Source organism: Phyllopteryx taeniolatus, chromosome 14, assembly GCF_024500385.1.
Source record: "Phyllopteryx taeniolatus isolate TA_2022b chromosome 14, UOR_Ptae_1.2, whole genome shotgun sequence".
Taxonomy (NCBI): Eukaryota; Metazoa; Chordata; class Actinopteri; order Syngnathiformes; family Syngnathidae; genus Phyllopteryx; species Phyllopteryx taeniolatus.
In genome coordinates this window covers 4388926-4406580 of record NC_084515.1, presented here as the reverse complement: position 1 = coordinate 4406580, position 17655 = coordinate 4388926, and the positions used below count along the sequence as shown (strand labels likewise).

Here is a 17655-nt window from a genome sequence, read left to right as displayed (position 1 = left end):
GCGTGCAAAATCCTCTCGGACCCTCCGCACCCCGGTCACCAGCTCTTCCAGCTCCTTCCCTCAGGTAGGCGCTACCGATCAATGCAAACTAGAACTAGTAGACATTCCAACAGCTTCTTCCCTCTTGCAATCAACTTCTTAAACAGCTAACCTATAATTCCATTACAAGAAGCTGGCAATTTTTTGACTTGAGTTCGTTGTCACATTTCTGTGGGGCCAATTATGTATTACTCGTGCACTCACTGTAGTTGTCTCGCCATGCTGCACTATTTGCATATACTGGCCACTCATGCCAGAGTAGCATCTGCTCCATTTGCACACTGATTGAGGAGTATCTGTAACATTTGCACAACCAACATTGTCCCAGATTATCGCACTACTCGTCACTTTAAACCGCATACACTCCTTGAAGTCTCAGCGCCCTTTGCACAATGGTCATTGCACCGGACTATTGCAATATTAGTCATTCGAACTGCTCTAAGTGCTAGAGGACTCTGCATCTTTTTGCACAATTGTTTTTTGTCAATGTCTTTATGTCTCTAAAGTGTTCTGTAAATTGACTGTCTGTTGTACTAGAGCGGCTCCAACTACCGGAGACAAATTCCTTGTGTGTTTTGGACATACTTGGCAAATAAAGATGATTCTGATTCTGATTCTGATTCAACGGTCCTTCACTATTCCACATCCAATATGGCGGCGGCGTCCACGTACATACCCAATGTGTTGCCGCCTGGGTCGCGCGGTGCATTCTGGTCCATTAGTGTCTTGCTTGTAGAAAGCTGTATGCACCGGAATCTGAAGAATTCGAGGCGTCCGCCAAGCCAAACTCTTCTTCCCTACCTCCGGTCTTTACTCCTCTTTGTCCTCTCCACACTCCATTTTCCAGCGGACTCTTAAGGTAATGGTTAATATTCCAGCAGCTCATCACTTTTGAAAAATAAATCAGCGAGGTCGACTCGGCTCGCGGTAGCTAGTTGGCTCAAATTAGCATCGCGAGTTAAACAGGGAGAAGCTAATCGGCTAGTTAGTGAGTAGTTAATACTATCTATCGTGCTAAGAATGTAAACTGATTTGATTTATTGACCTCTTTCCATCGCCTTTTCGAGAGACCATGATTCAAATGTTTAATTTGTTCGTGGACGTCACCATCAGCCCCGTTCCACACCCACTTGAGCGTCAACCGTTATACAGATAGCGTTTATGGTGCACATTTCTGCACGTAAAAACGCTCATCAAACGCAGTTTATATTTTATACCGTTGAATTCACTATACTTCACAATGTATATTCAAAGTCCAGAACAATATGTTTTTGGGTAGTTTAATAACGACGTCGCTGTCTTTCCTGTTTGAGTATCAATCAAGACAGTCTATCGGTTTATTGTCGGTCACCATGTACTGAAAACATTAAATAAGAGCAGAAATGCGCTTTGTCAGTTTCTAGCTTTGTTGCTAATAATCCATCTGCAGTCACTGTGGCAGGTGAGAAAGGAAATTAAGAAGAGAGTTAAAGTTACGTTAGAAAAGAATCTATTTTAGACACACAAATTACATTGTTCACTATACAAGAACAAAGTGAATTACTCAGATAGGATACGCAAATATACCCACATAAATTGCATTACTCACTCATATAGGGCAACAGCCACACATATATACTCATGGATTACATTATTCACCCCTGTACATATGAGCATAAAGTGAATTAGTCACATAGTATACACAAAAATATCCACATGAATTGCATTATTAACTCTCCCCTGTTCTGCACGTGAAGGCAATTATAAAACACTCTTCCCAATTCATAGTTTAATCCAGTTTACTACTGCCAAAGCGGGAGACTCCACACGCATTGGAAGCCTGAACCAACATTTTTGCAGTAATACTGTTCTGAAGTGACTTGTCTTTTTTTGTTTGACTATTCAGGTTTAAAATAGAAATGTGTCGAAAGTCAATATGAAACCACTTTGACGTAAGTAATAATAAAAGTCAAAGAAGCATATCACAAGCCGTAATGCAGCTCACAGGAAAAGTAGATCATGTTTTTTTTGTGGTGACATTTGAGCTCTCACAAAGCAAACCAGACTTCCTGTCTCTCACACTTCCAAGGCTTGTAAGCATTCAGGCATGAGAATGCATTACTACTATTACCATTACAAACAGGATTTGTTAAGACAATGAGTTTCTTTGGTCGTTTATCTTTTTCGATGAAATGTGATGCCTGTCCTTCCAGGTGCAGTGAGGAGTAATCATGTCTCAAGGTGACAGAATGAAGGCAAGTCTTTAAGAGAGTAGCAGTCACATTGTGTGCTTTATCTTTATGGTTTTGTGATTGCTCATTATGCAGAGGTGGGTGGGTCCATGAGTAACTCAAGTCTTAACCTTCAAGTTTCAAGAAAGCCCCAAGTTACTGTGTCAACAAATCAAGCAAGTCAAGTTGTTACTTGGATTGAGCAAGTCATACAATTTTGCTTGGTCACAGCATATATTTGCACATTAGCCACTTTGCGCTCAGATCTTTACTTATGTTACTTAGCAGTACTAACATACTGTTCTTTGTAATGGTCCGAAACAAGTATCTGTATTGTCCATTACTTTGTCTTCTTAGTTAAATGCATAACCGGCGTGAGGCTTGCTTCATGTTTGACCAGTTATCGCTTACTGTACAGTGAGTATAAAAATTCTACACACCGATGTTCAAAGGCCAGGTTTTTGTAATATAAAAGAAACGGACATATTTCTCAAAATTTTGTTGAAAAACTAGACAAGAAACACTTGAAATATATCCCAACCAGCATGCAGGAAAATGTGTAAAAGTCTGACAAAAGCGAGCTTGAAATTCCTGTCCATTTTTCTGAAAGGTATGTTTGGCGCACGCAAAAAAAAAACACATCACCACTCATCGCCAAAAGAACACCATACTTACAGTGAAGCCTGGGGGTGGCAGCATCATGCTTTTGAGACTGTTTTTCTTCAGATGGAACTGGGACCTTAGAATTATGAACAATTCCAAAAAGCAGTCAGTGTAAGCACAAAACCTTTAGACTTCCAGAAAGAAAGATAAATGTCAGGAAAAGCCGAGTAGAACACCTGAAATTTATTTGAGGTTAATCAAAGGCACTTTACATGGTGGAAGATGTTTGCTGACTGCCATTTAACAAGTTTGAATGTGATTGAATTTATTCTGAACACAGCGACATCTTCAGTTATAAAATGGTGTGCACATTTGTGCATTATCTCAGTTTATTTTTACTTTTCCCCTGAAAAGGATTCATTTTTAATTGATTTGTACGGGTTATATATTACATTAATGGTGGAAAAATGTTCTGAAATGATTCATTTTCTTTCTTTTTTTTATTTTTTTTATATAAAAAAAACCTGGCATTTGAACAGGGGTGTTAGACCTATCCACTGCAGTTTACCTGTCTTTTTGGGTGTTATAATGGCAGATGATGTTAAACGGAGTAGTTGTTGTTGTTGAATCTTAAATTGTTTTAGACAAGTCAGCCCCAAGTCCTAAATCGGTGACTAAAATCTTTTTAAATTTGTGCCAACTTTTGGATTTGGAGAAGAAACCTGCCATCTTGTTCCTACAAAACGAGTGATTTTACAGTTCTTGCCTCAGTTTCAATAAAGAGCAATAAACACTGGAAAGGGGGGGTAACAATTGTCTCTCATCTTATAGACAAAAAAAGCTACATATTTAGCTACTATGTTTATCTGTTATTTTTTTTGTTTCTACAGCAGGGCCAGTTCACTAACCCGGAGACCCCAGGCTATGTTGGTTTCGCCAACCTGCCCAATCAGGTCCATCGCAAGTCCGTTAAAAAGGGCTTTGAGTTCACCCTTATGGTTGTCGGTAAGTTTATGATCCTGTTTTCATAACATTCAGATAATGTTTGTGGTGGTATGCTCTTTCATTAATCTTTCATAGGCTTATATTATGGGGGAAAAACAGCCCTACACAGCAAACACTGCTGTGTTGAGCTTGTCTTAATGCGTAAGTGTAGTGTGTGTATTGCAAGTAGCTCATCAGTCTAGTTGTTCAGCTGGAGTCTGCAGCCGTGTAAACTCCTGATGTGAGTGCTGTGACTCACTCCCTGAGCCCCACTTTGGAAAGGGGGAGGGTGGAAGATCTCTGCAACACTGCTCATCCTTTTCGCTTTAAAATAAACCCAGTGTGAAATGTGGCCTGTGTGCCTGCAGGGATTGTTTCAAATAGTGAACAAGGCTCACTCTGTCCTTTCCTGACCTTACTAAATGGTGATTTCACCTTCTGCCTGATCTTCTGCTGGCATTGTTACAAGTTATTTTAAATTATGTTTTCTTGTATAGACTAGACTCCCTTGTAGATGCAAAGAAACATGTTATTGCTCTGTTGGAAACCACAATCACAAGATTCACACATCAAGTAGTTGCTTGAGACCCTGTCGAGATCAGACTTTCTCTGATAGTCACGTTTGGTCTCTTGATTGATTTTCACCACACAGAATAAAGTGACCAAGCTACTTAGTGCTAGTGTTCATTCCATGTAATCTGCCTCAGAGTTCTCAGATTCAGGGTTCTAATCGTGACTCCAACTCTCTCTAGGTGAAGTTAACATGTTTTGCCTGTGCTTGCGTGGGTTTTCTTCCCGTACTTCGGCTTCCTGCCACATTCCCAAAACATGCATTTCAGGCTCATTAAAGATGTTAACTCAGGGGTGGGCAAACTACGACCCGCGGGCCACATCAGGCCCGTTGACCATTTCAATCCGGCCCGCCAAAGATTGGTACAGAATCACCCAAATCATATCAAAATCAGGACTACATTCATTTGACCTTGTCCTGTAATGCCGAGTGGTTCGCAGGTAGCGCGATAGTTACAGTGATACATTGACTTGTCTTTGGCTGTTCTGTTTTTAATCTCCTACTGCTCTGAACCTTTCTTCAACCATGAGTGGGCCAAAGAAAATAAAAGTTGGAAGTGAGTGCTGAGTATTTAATATAGAATGGACTGCTAAATACTTTTTCACTGAAGTCCGGTCAAAGGCTGTATGTCTAGTTTGTTAAGAAACCACTGCGGTTTTAGAGGAACATAACAGCTGTCACTTTTCTACCAAACATGCTGATTATGCTAACAGCCATTCAACGCAGGAACTGATGGCTACGGCTCAGCGGTTAAACTCAAGCTTGCAGGCTCAGCAAAACACCTTTATCTGACAAACTGCCATCCAAGATTCAGTCACACAAGACCCTGAAACAGACCCTGAAACAATGGGAGCTGCAGATGGAACTGATTGATCTCCAATGTGATACTGTCTTAAAAGAGAAGTTCAACTCTCAAACTGGATGAGTTTTATGCTTCATTAAGCACAGACAAATTTCCCAAAATTCAGAAGATTGCACAGAGGATTCTGGTGGTGTTCAGCTCTACATACAGTGGGTATGGAAAGTCTTCAGATGCCATTAAAATTTTCACTCTTTGCTATATTGCAGCCATTGGCTCAAATCATTTAAGTTCATTTTCCCCCTCATTAATGTATACACAGCACCCCATATTGACAGAAAAAAACGGAATTGTTGAAATTTTTGAAGATTTATTAAAAGAAAAACTTAAATATCACATCCATAAGTATTCAGACCCTTTGCTGTGACACACATATATTTAACTCGGGTGCTGTCCATTTCTTTTGATCATCCTTGAGATGGTTCTACACCTTCATTGGAGTCCGGCTGTGTTTGATTATACTGATTGGACTTGATTAGGAAAGCCACACCCCTGTCTATAAGACCTTACAGCTCACAGTGCATGTCAGAGCAAATGAGAATCATGAGGTCAAAGAAACTGCCTGAAGAGCTCCGAGACAAAATTGTGGCAAGGCACAGATCTGGCCAAGGTTTAAAAAAAAAATTCTGCTGCACTTAAGGTTCCTAAGAGCACAGTGGCCTCCATAATCCTGAAATGGAAGACGTTTGGGACGACTTCCTAGAGCTGGTCATCCGGCCAAACTGAGCAATGGGGGAGAAGAGCCTTGGTGAGAGAGGTAAAGAAGAACCCAAAGATCACTGTGGCTGAGCACCAGAGATGAAGTCAGGAGATGGGAGAATGTTCTAGAAAGTCAACCATCACTGCAGCCCTCCACCAGTCAGGGCTTTATGGCAGAGTGGCCAGAAGGAAGCCTCTCCTCAGTGCAAGACACATGAAAGCCCGCATGGAGTTTGCTCGAAAAAAAAACACCTGAAGGACTCCAAGATGGTGAGAAATAAGATTCTCTGGTCTGATGAGACCGAGAGAGAACTTTTTGGCCTTAATTCTAAGCGGTATGTGTGGAGAAAATTCTTGGTTAATAACAGCTCCGATTTAGGAGTCCTATCAAGCCAATCAGAATGTGTTATAACAGTGTTATAAAAGTAGAATCCTACAAAAATCAACCCAGTTAGAACAGTTAAACATCACTTAACAGTGATGACAACACTGAAAGTCTGGTGGGTGCAGTGTTCAACACTTATGCAACCAGATGAATATACATTTTTCTTTTCCAATTTAATTGCAAAGGTTGTACGTCATATTTAAAGGTCGAAAATGTTTTGAGATTATATACTGTATCAGAGGGAAAAAAAAAATTTGGTGCTTGGTGTGTTCACACATCACTATTCATTTAACTTTGCTAATTGATTGTGAGAGCTCTCACACTGCTACTTTCTCACAATAAGGTGTGTTGGGGTCAAATTTCAACACCTACCTAGGTTACCAAATATGGTTCCTTGTGTAATATAGTGGTTTACCTAATAAGATTTGTGCATTGTCTTTGCAAACTGATCCAGAAAGCCCTCTGGGGCTGATCTGGACATCCTTCTGGATGCAGGGAGTTAAGAAAATCCAAAACTGGTTGGCGTACATAAAGTGCGAAACCACTACAAATTGATTGTAGAGCCTTTCATTCAACATCAGCAGATGCACACGTCCCTTCGGTATTTAGCGTTCATAATTTATGAATCAGTCAAAACAGTCATGCTGTAGTGCTGACAGATTACGAATCAAAACATGTTCACTCCTTCCTCAGGTACCAGGATTAACCACTTGATAACTCTGGGAAAGGTTAACAGTGAAGTCAGAGCTTGTGTTGTGTCTATGTTTCCTGGTTAGAGGCCCAGAGTGTTTTTCAGGACGGTGTCATCTCCCCCTGCAATGCCAAGAACCAAAATATATATTCTTCGTTATAGTCTGCATAAGATTATTCACCAGTCCCAACTAGCACTCAGTTGTGTATATTGTTTTTGTCTGTCTGTCTCTTGTTTTTGTCCTTTTGTGGCAAAAGGTGAATCCGGGCTTGGAAAATCCACCCTGATCAATAGCCTGTTCCTGACTGACCTCTACCCTGAGAGAATCATCCCAGGAGCAGCAGGTAGAACACCAGCACAAACACGCACAGGCCTCCAGGCCGTGGCGTTTGTCATGTTGCTGAGCTTCATGCATTCACGTTCCTTTCATTCCCAAACAGAGAAAATCGAGAGGACAGTTCAGATCGAGGCATCCACTGTGGAAATCGAGGAACGGGGCGTCAAGTTGCGTCTCACTGTGGTCGACACCCCGGGCTATGGAGACGCCATCAACAGCCAGGACTGGTATGAAATGGGGGTTGAACGACTTCATAGTTTTTGCAGTCAAGTCAATTTTAATCAAAGACACGATTGATATTTTTTTTCAGTTGCCTCCAAACACAAACTCGCTCGCTCACTCACTTCCCCCGTTGTCTTTGGTTGCACTGTCATCGAAGATTTCCAAGATCTTCCACTTCTATGCCTTTCTGTGACTCTTCCAGTCTTTCTGTTGCAACCAGGTCACTGAGCTTAGTGTCACAGAATGTCATCATCATCAGGTTGCAACACAGAGAGTCACAGAGAGGCATAGAAATGGACGTCCTTGGACATTTCTATGGATCAAACACCTGTTGTGTATTTTGCCATTCAGCTCCTTGTTAGAGAACAGGAAGTTGTGCAGAAAAATACTGAAATGATTAACTGAAAAACTTGAATAATTCTGTTACAAAAAAAAGTCAAAGCACAATCTCTGCCTCAAACCTTTGTAGTGACCTGAAGTAGACAGCAATAATACCTGCACCTCACATGCGTAGTTATTTATTGATCCATCCATTTTCCATACCGCTTATCCTCACTAGGCGCCTATCCCGGCTGACTCTGGCCGAGAAGCGGGGTACACCCTGAACTGGTCGCCAGCCAATCGCAGAGCACATATAAACAAACAACCATTCACTCTCACATTCACACCTACAGGCAATTTAGACTCTTCAATTAACCTACCATGCATGTTTTTGGGATGTGGGAGGAAACCGGAGTACTCGAAGAAAACCCACACATGAACAGAGAGAACATGTACACTCTACACAAGCAAGGCTGGATTTGATCCGGCTCTTCAGAACTGTGAGGCAGATGTGCTAACCAGTTGAGCACCATGCTGCCCATTGTCATTTAATAATGCAAAATCAATTTATATCTGATTAATCTATGGATAATCGATTCTAAACTTTTCAATAACTGCACCCCTACAGCAAATACTACAAACAAACCCTAAACACAGCTGAAAGGGATATTATCTAAGGTCATCACACCTGAACGCTCTCAAATATGATTTGTGTAAAGCTACCAGTTGGACATGCATTAAAAAGTTTAGAGAAGATGAAATTGAGTCACCTGTAAAGGTTATAGTGAATTTTAGGTTTATCCTGTACTTGTGGAAGCACAGGCACCTACAACTGGGGGGAGAAAATTCATTTAAACGTGATGTATAACTTTTTCTCCGGCCAGTTTCAGCACCATTATCAGCTACATAGACGACCAGTTTGAGCGTTACCTCCACGACGAGAGCGGCCTAAATCGCCGCCACATTGTCGACAACAGAGTTCACTGCTGCTTCTATTTCATCTCTCCGCTTGGCCACGGGTAAGTGCCTCCTGCTCACTGGAACGCCAAAGATAAATTTGCACATTTATTGCTAACTGTACTGCAGACTTTTCACTAATGTGCCGCCTGCTTGTTTCTTGTTTTCCCAGCTTGAAACCCCTGGATGTTCAGTTCATGAAGGCCATCCACAATAAAGTCAATGTGGTTCCTGTCATCGCCAAGGCAGACACGCTCACCCTCAGAGAGCGAGAAAGGCTTAAGCGCAGGGTGCGCAAGATATGTTATGCTTCCCAGTTCCTACTATCATGTGCAAAGTCTTGAGGCATCTCAGTGAATGAGTGTAGAGTGATCCCCTGTTCATGTCCACAGTTACATTCCAGACCCAACCGCTATAGATGAAAATCTGCGATCTAGAGAGAGTGACGATTTAAAAAAATATTTCAATAGTTTAATCCTCAAAATACCACATGCTTGAAACATAAAGTACACTTTTATACACATTCTAAATGTATTTTAACACACAATAAAAAGTGTGTATAGAATCCTTAATTCCTAAATCAACAGTCCGTCTGTACTTGCACAAAATGTAATTTATGCAGAGAAGGTGATGGCATGTTAAATAACTTCACATAGCACAGTTTAAACCCCATAATTTTCCAAAATGTTAGTTTTTAAGGGATTTTGTATGAGGAATGGAATTCAAAACACAAACACCTGAAACTACATTTCGGGGGAAAAAAATCCCAAGTTTGTAGGGCCTAGGGACCAGAAACTGCTCCTGTGTTTATGTTTTGAGTTGTAACTGAACAGTTAATTCTAGCCCTTATGCATTCCTTTGCTCAGATTCTTGATGAAATTGATGAACATGGTATCAAGATTTACCACCTCCCTGACGCTGAGTCAGATGAGGATGAAGACTTTAAAGAGCAGACTAGGATCCTCAAGGTAAACTCAGTTTCATCTTTGATCCCTGTTTTCACGTTTCAACAACTTAAGCATTAAATGTGGTCTTTGGCCACCAACTATGCTCAGAAGTTGCTGATCTTCCCCAGGCTAGCATCCCTTTCGCGGTGGTAGGCTCCAACCAGCAGATCGAGGCCAAGGGGAAGAAGGTGCGGGGCCGCCTGTATCCCTGGGGAGTGGTGGAGGTGGAGAACCCCGAGCACAATGACTTCCTCAAGCTGCGCACCATGCTGATGTAAGCAGAGTTACTACTTATCTATAAAACATACCTGATTGCAATAAGAAAACAGACACATAGTGACCCACCTGAAGTTTTTCTGTTTGCTCATAAAATCGGTGTATCTTCGTTCCTCTATCTATGCTAGCGATGTGTAGTTACAGAATGAAAAATTAAATGCTCCTCCACTAGATGGCAGATGGTAGAATTCACCTGGAATTGCCATTCATGCAAAAGAATAGCTTTGTGTTCAACTAAACAGTCCCACATTTATTTTATTTATTTAAAAATATACACTTATAAAATATTTTACTGTGTTGCGAATCCATGTGTTCCACTTTTTAAATGGAACTTTTCGGAAAAAAAATTCAGTTTACCGCGATATTCTAATTTAAAATGCACCTGTATCTCACCATTTTTCCACAACACCACAGAACCCACATGCAGGATCTGCAGGAGGTGACCCAGGACCTGCACTATGAGAACTTCCGCTCGGATCGCCTGAAGCGCAGCGGCAGGTTGTCCTCCCATGGTTACGTTCTGCCTCTGTCCCCTGCGTACGTACTACCTGTCTGTCCCTTTGCTTCTCTGCTCCTCCTCCCCCCGCCTCAAAAAACACCATCACATTTACATTAAGACAGTATGAAAAACACTGACATTTTAAGTCGTTTAGCTCAACACACACCTTTGAATCAAATATACAAGAACCGGTATATATTATACCAGGTCTATATTTATATATCAAAGCAGATGACATAATTTCTAGATTTAGTTTGTATTTATTCAGAAATAACCATTATAATTCCTGAAGTAGTGTCAGTTGTACTGTAGTTCTAACTCATCATTTTGCATGTAAACGACGCTGGCAACGAGCAAGTCCAACAGGTGTTGAGTGTTTTCGTGGGCCAACGTCGTCAGGGGTGGGCAAAGTAGGGCCCGCGACTCACATGTACGACTACAGATTATTCACATTAGTTCTGTAATGTAATTTAACGTTTTTGAGCCACTGGTGAAATTGCAATGCCAACAATGTTGTATTTTATTAGTTTATTATTAAATACATTTTATATATTTTTTATTTAAATGAGTATGGATTATTTTATTTTTTTAATAAACCATAAAATACAATATATTTTTCATTTTGTTAGTTCAATATAATTATACATATAAATTATTAAATATAATTGAAATTGGCTTATTTTGGTTATTTTATTAAACTGTAACATTTTCCATAAAATACAAAATATTAGTAAAATGTTTATTTTACAAATAGATGGCTACGTTGTGATTACATTTATTTTTTAATAAACTACTTTACATAAGATAAAATATTTGAAAACTAAAGAATTTTACATTTTATTTTATCAAATTTTACATAAAATGAAAATATTAGTAAAATAATTTTGCTACCATTTAATTTTATTTTTAAACCAAATATTAGTTTTACATTTTTATTATTTTAAATAATTGGCTAGTTTATGAATGTAAATGTAGATCTAAATACCATGAAATAAAAGCTGGAATTCTGAACTTTTGTCTCATATTCATCTTTTGATCTGAAACCAAATGTCTTCAGTACACAACAAAAACAAAGGAATTGACCTTGCCATTCCAGTACTTTTGGAGGGGACTGTATGTTCTAAATAGTAAAGCAACAAAAAATGTGCATGGATTATTTTAAAGTAAACCATTTACAAAAGTATACGTTTTATGAAATAGTTAGATAATTAATTATAGGTCAACTGATTATAAGTAACAAAATAAAAAACGTACATAAATTATTAAAAAAAACAATGTAATTTTTGATCCGTTTTTAAAAATCCCAAATTTACCCATCCATGGTCTCCATGGTTAGCTCCTAGTTTTTCAATAGCATGTATATCTAATAGCGGACTTTAACAGAGTTGCCACGTTCTCATTATTAACAAATCATCACCCTCAAAATAGCTCCAAACAATTTTTTTTCAGTTATTCCCTATAAAGCCAATGCAGGAAAAAGGACTGGTTTTACTGGTCTTCACATTACCCGGCCATCTGCGCTATGATGGGGTTCTGGTCTTGAGTTTTCCAATTCCCAGTGGACAGTTGGAGGTAATGTTTTTTTTTTTTTTTTTTTTGTGGTGGGCGGGGTTTAGTCTATTTTCAAGTGGGGGAGGTAATGCAGTTCCCCTGTGACTTTCACCTTCTGCTGCTGCCTTTCTTCCAAGCTCACTGCTCTCATCTTTTGTAGATGCCCCCTTTCCTCTAGCAGACCACTCGACTAACCCACTGACCCACTTATTCCACTTTTTTTCAATGTGGCTTTTGTCATGTTTGCCTAATAATGAGCTGCACTCCTGCCATATAAACCTCACACAGAATCAACTCTTACACTGGTCCACATCGCTTACAATGCAACTTCACATTTGGACTAGTTTTTTTTATTGTTGGTTTATCCACGTGCTCTACTCACAATAAGTTAGGGATATATAGCTTTCGGGTGACAGTGAGGCTTCAAACAGGATGTTCTGAGAGGGAAATTGCCACTGAGCCCACACTGGATATAAAAAATCTGCACAGCCCTGATTAAAAGTAATGATGAATCATGAAAAAAAGGATGAATTAATAATTTTGATTGAAAAAAAAAAATAACCTGTACAACTCAATTTAATTGCATTGTACCGGTTAAGTTGGCTGCTCAATTGTGTTCAGAATTAACACAATTATATTATTATAATATTCACATTCATGTTAAATGGGTGTCAACACGCAGCTGCCACCAGTCTAAGTGCCTCTGGTTAACCACAAATAAATTTCAGATGTTCTAGTAGGCTTTTCCTGACATTGTTTCCCCCCCTCTATCAACCTGGCATGTGAACAGGGGTGTGTAGACTTTTTATATCCGTTGTAAACTGTCATCAGTAGATTGTGATTTATTTTTTCTCCCCCTCCCCATTCAGTTCCTTGTGAACAGAAAGTTGTGCAAAAAGTACTGAAACATTCAACAGCTGGGCACGTGCATTGAAAAGTTTAGAGAAGGGCCAATTAGGTTCACCTGTAAAGGTTATAGTGCATTTTAGATTTGTCGTGAAATTTCACCCAAAAGCCCAATATCACGACCTTTTTCTGAGTAGTTAAAAAATAATTGACAATGTGGGCTTGAAAGTAGCATTATAGTAACTGTGTCCCTGTGCGGCTGCTACAGAAATGGTCCGGAACCGGAGGAAATGGACAAGGATATGATTCTGCAGGAGAAGGAGGCTGAGGTGGGTAGTGCCACACATGGCACTGTATCGAGTGTACACAGTAGAACAGTGGTTTTCAAACTGGCAGACCCTTGGTGTATAATTAGCAATAAATTATGATTTAAAAAACAAAACAAAAAATTTAATTTATTATTTTTACAAGTAAATACAGTAATAGCCCTTACGTGTTTTTCAAGATATGAGCCATCTTTCGATTGTTTTTTGTCTTGAGTTGAGAGCAAAAACAAATTTATCGCCAGCTATGGTGCCAGCAAACTTAACAATAAGCAGTTGCTTGCTTGCTGTTGTTTACAGTAGTAGCACTCTTGTGGAATATTAATGTAAAACTAAAAAAGAAGAAGAATTACAGATTGTGTTTAATTGTGGATGTGGATGCTGTTGTCTTCTAGCTGAGACGAATGCAGGAAATGATCGCCAAGATGCAGGCCCAGATGCAGAAGCAGGGGGATGGAGAGGGTGACGTTTGAAAAGATGGAGTGAGTGAGAATGATCCCCTTAGAACTCTGTTGACACAATATACAATGGGGCAAAAAAGTATCTCGTCAGCCAGCAATTGTGCAAGTTCTCCCACTTAAAAAGATGAGAGAGGCCTGCAATTTTCATCATAGGTATACCTCACCTATGAGGGACAAAATGAGAGAAAAAAATCCAGAAAATCTATTTTTTTTTTTATTTATTAGAAAATTATGGTGGAAAATAAGTATTTGGTCACTTACAAACAAGCATGATTTCTGGCTCTCACAGACCTGTAACTTCTTCTTGAAGAGGGTCCTTTGTCCTCCACTTGTTACCTGAATTAATGGCACCTGTTTGAACTCTTTATCAGTATAAAAGACACCTGTCCAGGTTGTGGCACAATTGGTGGCTGACTAAATACTTTTTTGCCCCACTGTAGATATGAGTATTTTGTGTGCATGTTATACCTATTTTGTGGCCACATTTTAGTATTTTGTGGGCACAAATTAGTATTCTGTGCACCTGCTATAATTACATTGGGTACAGACAGTATTAAGACCCCCTTAAATTTTTCACTCTGTGTTATATTGCGGCCATTTGCTAAAATCATTTAAGTTTTTTTTTTATTATTCCCCCCCCCCCTCATTAATGTACACACATTACCCCATATTGACGGGGAAAAAAATGGAATTGTTGAAAATGTTGCAGATTTATTAAAGAAAAACTGAAATATCAGACAGCCATAATTATTCCGACCCTTTGCTATGACACTCATATATTTAACTTGGGTGCTGTCCATTTCGTCTGATCATCCTTGAGATGGTTCTACACCTTCATTGGAGTCTAGCTGTGTTTGATTATACTGATTGGACTTGATTAGGAAAGCCACACACCTGTCTATATAAGACCTTACAGCTCACAGTGTATGTCAGAGCAAATGAGAATCATCAGGACAAAGGAATTGCCTGAAGAGCTCAGAGACAGAATTGTGGCAAGGCACAGATCTGGCCAAGGTTACAAAAAAAGATTTTGCTGCACTTAAGGTTCCTAAGCACAGTGACCTCCATAATCCTTAAATGGAAGACGTTTGGGACGACCAGAACCCTTCCTAGAGCTGGTCGTCCGGCCAAACTGAGCAATGGGGGAGAAGAGCCTTGGTGAGAGAGGTAAAGAAGAACCCAAAGATCACTGTGGCTGAGCTCCAGAGGTGCAGTCGGGAGATGGACGAATGTTCTAGAAAGTCAACCATCACTGCAGCCCTCCACCAGTCGGGGCTCTATGGCAGAGTGGCCCGAGGGAAGCCTCTCCTCAATGCAAGACACATGAAAGCCCGCATGGAGTTTGCGAGACCTTTAGGACTCCAAGATGGTGAGAAATAAAATTATCTGGTCTGATGAGACCAAGATAGAAATTGTTGGCCTTAATTCTAAGTGGGATGTGTGGAGAAAACCAGGCACTGCTCATCACCTGTCCAATACGGTCCAAACAGTGAAGCATGGTGGTGGCAGCAGCATACTGTGGGGGTGTTTTTCAGCTGCAGGGACGACTGGTTGCAATCGGAGGAAAGATGAATGCGGCTGAGTACAGGGATATCCTGGACAAAAACCTTCTACAGAGTGCTCAGGACCTCAGACTGGGTCGAAGGTTCACCTTCCAAAAAGACAATGACCCTAAGCACACAGCTAAAATACTGAAGGAATGGCTTCAGAACAACTTCGTGACTGTTGTTGAATGGCCCAGTCAGAGCCCTGACTTAAACGCAATTGAGCATCTCTGGAAAGACCTGAATATGGCTGCCCACAAACGTTCACCATCCAACCTGACAGAACTGGAGAGGATTTGCAAGGAGGAATGCCAGAGGATCCGCAAATCCAGGTGTGGAAAAACTTGCATCATCCCCAAAAAGAGTCATGGCTGTATTGGCTCAAAAGGGTGCTTCTACTAAATACTGAGCAAAGGGTCTGTATACTTATGGCTGTGTGATATTTCAGTTTTTTTTTTTTTATAAATCTGCAAAGGTTTTAACAATTCAGTTTTTTTTCCTGTCACTATGGGGTGCTGTGTGTACATTAATGAGGAAGAAATGAACTTAAATTATTTTAGTAAATGGCTACAATATAAAAAAGTGAAAACATTCAGGGGGTTTGAATACTTTCCCTACCCACTGTATTTCATGTCCACAATTTAGTATTTCATGTTCCCGTTATAACTTTCGTGGCAACAAATTAGTATTTTGCACACACATTATACCTCCTTCAAGGCCACAATTTAGTATTTTGTGTGCACGGCACAGTTCAGTATTTTATGGCTGTAAGTCAGTGTTTTGTGTGGATGTTATACCTATTTCGTGGCCACCATTTAGTATTTAGCGGCCACAAATTAGTATTTCGTGTGCACGTTCTAACTATTTCCTTAGCCACAGGTTACTATTTCATGTCCACATTATATGCATTACGTGGCCACAAATTAGCATTTTGTGCACATTATATATCTGTATTGTGGCTACAATTAACATTTTCCCACATGTCAAGGTCTAGGGTATTGGTACAGAAGTGCTGATTTTGGTTTCTCTCCCTTTTGGGATATTATATTTTGTCAAAGGTTTTATGAGTCACCACTTTGACCGGAGACAAACAAAGGACAGCACAGCAACCGTCCGCTTTTTGACTAGTTCATTCAGTCCCACACGGGATCGAGATTGCATATATATATATATACATACACAAAAACAGTGTTATAATTAATTATAAATATATATGCTCTGTTTTATTTCTTATGCTTTTTTTTGTTTTGTTTGCCAGCTACTACAATGAAGTGACCCATGGATTCAAAGTGGCATATAAAGTTTATTTTTTAATACAAAATCATCTGTTACCTTTTCATTTTTTTACATTGACAAATTTGACACTAAAGCTGACTCAGTTCTTCTGTTATATTTGGACCTAAGCAATGTTTTAAAGCACATGCTATTGCTAATATTTTCCTTTTGAAAGCGCCTCACTGAGAGTCAGAAACAACTAGTCATAGTCTGAATACTTTTTATGGGAGGGTGAAAAATACCCACCCCGCCCAAGTAAAGAAAGTGTGCCATGAACTGTTGTTATGAACATTATATATGTTATTACCCTCATGCATGCTATAAAACATGCATCTGAAATTGTTTCAAATGAAATGTTTTCCGGTTGTCAAGTCAGCATGAAAGAGTGGCTGTCATAATTTTGAGTTAGACAAACTGTTACCTGTAATACTGTTGGCTTTACAAATGAAGGATATTATTCATTACACTTCTTTGACAAGTGAAGGCTTCTTCATTTTCTAATGTACTGTTAGGTGACGTCATGCCGCAGTGAGAGCCAAATGTTTTCTTGTCTAATTCAAGACAAGAACATTTGAAACAAATTTTACTTGTCAAAGGTGGCCCGTTAAGGTCCATCCATGCCAATTATTCCCTCACCAGATAAACTGTGAGCTCCTGACATTCCTCTTTGAGCTGTTTTTATCCCGATATTAAAGCATCAAATATTATTCTTATTGTATAATGTTGTAATAAAAGTTTTATTCTACAACTGTAGGCTGGTCTATTTTTTCTCCTCTCCTGTGTATGATGTGAACTCATCAATACTAGAATTGTGTGATCAGATTATAAATTTAGAAAAGTAAACCTTTACTCAACCTAATCTACTCCTACTAATACTGCAATTCACTCTACTGTAATGTATTCCTTGGAAGTGGTTCGGTTTAAAAATGCATACCTTTGTATCCTTATCTTTGAGCCAATTAAAAGCACTAATGTGATAAGATTGTGACACATCACGTGGTATGTACAGGGGCTGCAATAAGTATTTAACACGTCACCATTTTCTCCAAAGGTGC

General features: G+C 39.6%; 1 protein-coding gene across 6 annotated transcripts; it reads left to right on the top strand.

Moving 5' to 3' along the window:
* The first annotated feature begins 740 nt into the window (after nucleotides 1–740).
* Nucleotides 741–17348, top strand: septin2 (septin 2). 6 transcript variants are annotated; one of them, XM_061797435.1, is made up of 13 exons: nucleotides 742–898; nucleotides 2232–2273; nucleotides 3743–3857; nucleotides 7299–7385; nucleotides 7482–7605; nucleotides 8806–8940; nucleotides 9051–9168; nucleotides 9745–9846; nucleotides 9954–10099; nucleotides 10516–10599; nucleotides 13266–13326; nucleotides 13716–13802; nucleotides 16584–17348. In XM_061797435.1, exons 2-12 carry the CDS (start codon nucleotides 2250–2252, stop codon nucleotides 13791–13793), a joined length of 1074 nt encoding a protein of 357 aa, XP_061653419.1. In that variant the 5' UTR covers nucleotides 742–898; nucleotides 2232–2249; the 3' UTR covers nucleotides 13794–13802; nucleotides 16584–17348. The 6 variants fall into 6 exon arrangements, with proteins under 6 accessions (XP_061653415.1, XP_061653416.1, XP_061653419.1 ...); XM_061797434.1 differs by having other exon boundaries at nucleotides 10516–10638; XM_061797431.1 differs by having other exon boundaries at nucleotides 741–898; nucleotides 7299–7605; nucleotides 10516–10638.
* The last annotated feature ends 307 nt before the right edge of the window (nucleotides 17349–17655 follow it).

Bases quoted from the DNA above. Each gene is read 5' to 3' on its own strand.
- septin2 (XM_061797431.1), top strand. From the start codon at position 2,250: ATGTCTCAAGGTGACAGAATGAAG. The intron at 2,274-3,742 runs GCAAGTCTTTAA...TTGTTTCTACAG, and splicing joins CTCAAGGTGACAGAATGAAG to CAGGGCCAGTTCACTAACCC. The intron at 10,100-10,515 runs GTAAGCAGAGTT...ACAACACCACAG, and splicing joins AAGCTGCGCACCATGCTGAT to AACCCACATGCAGGATCTGC.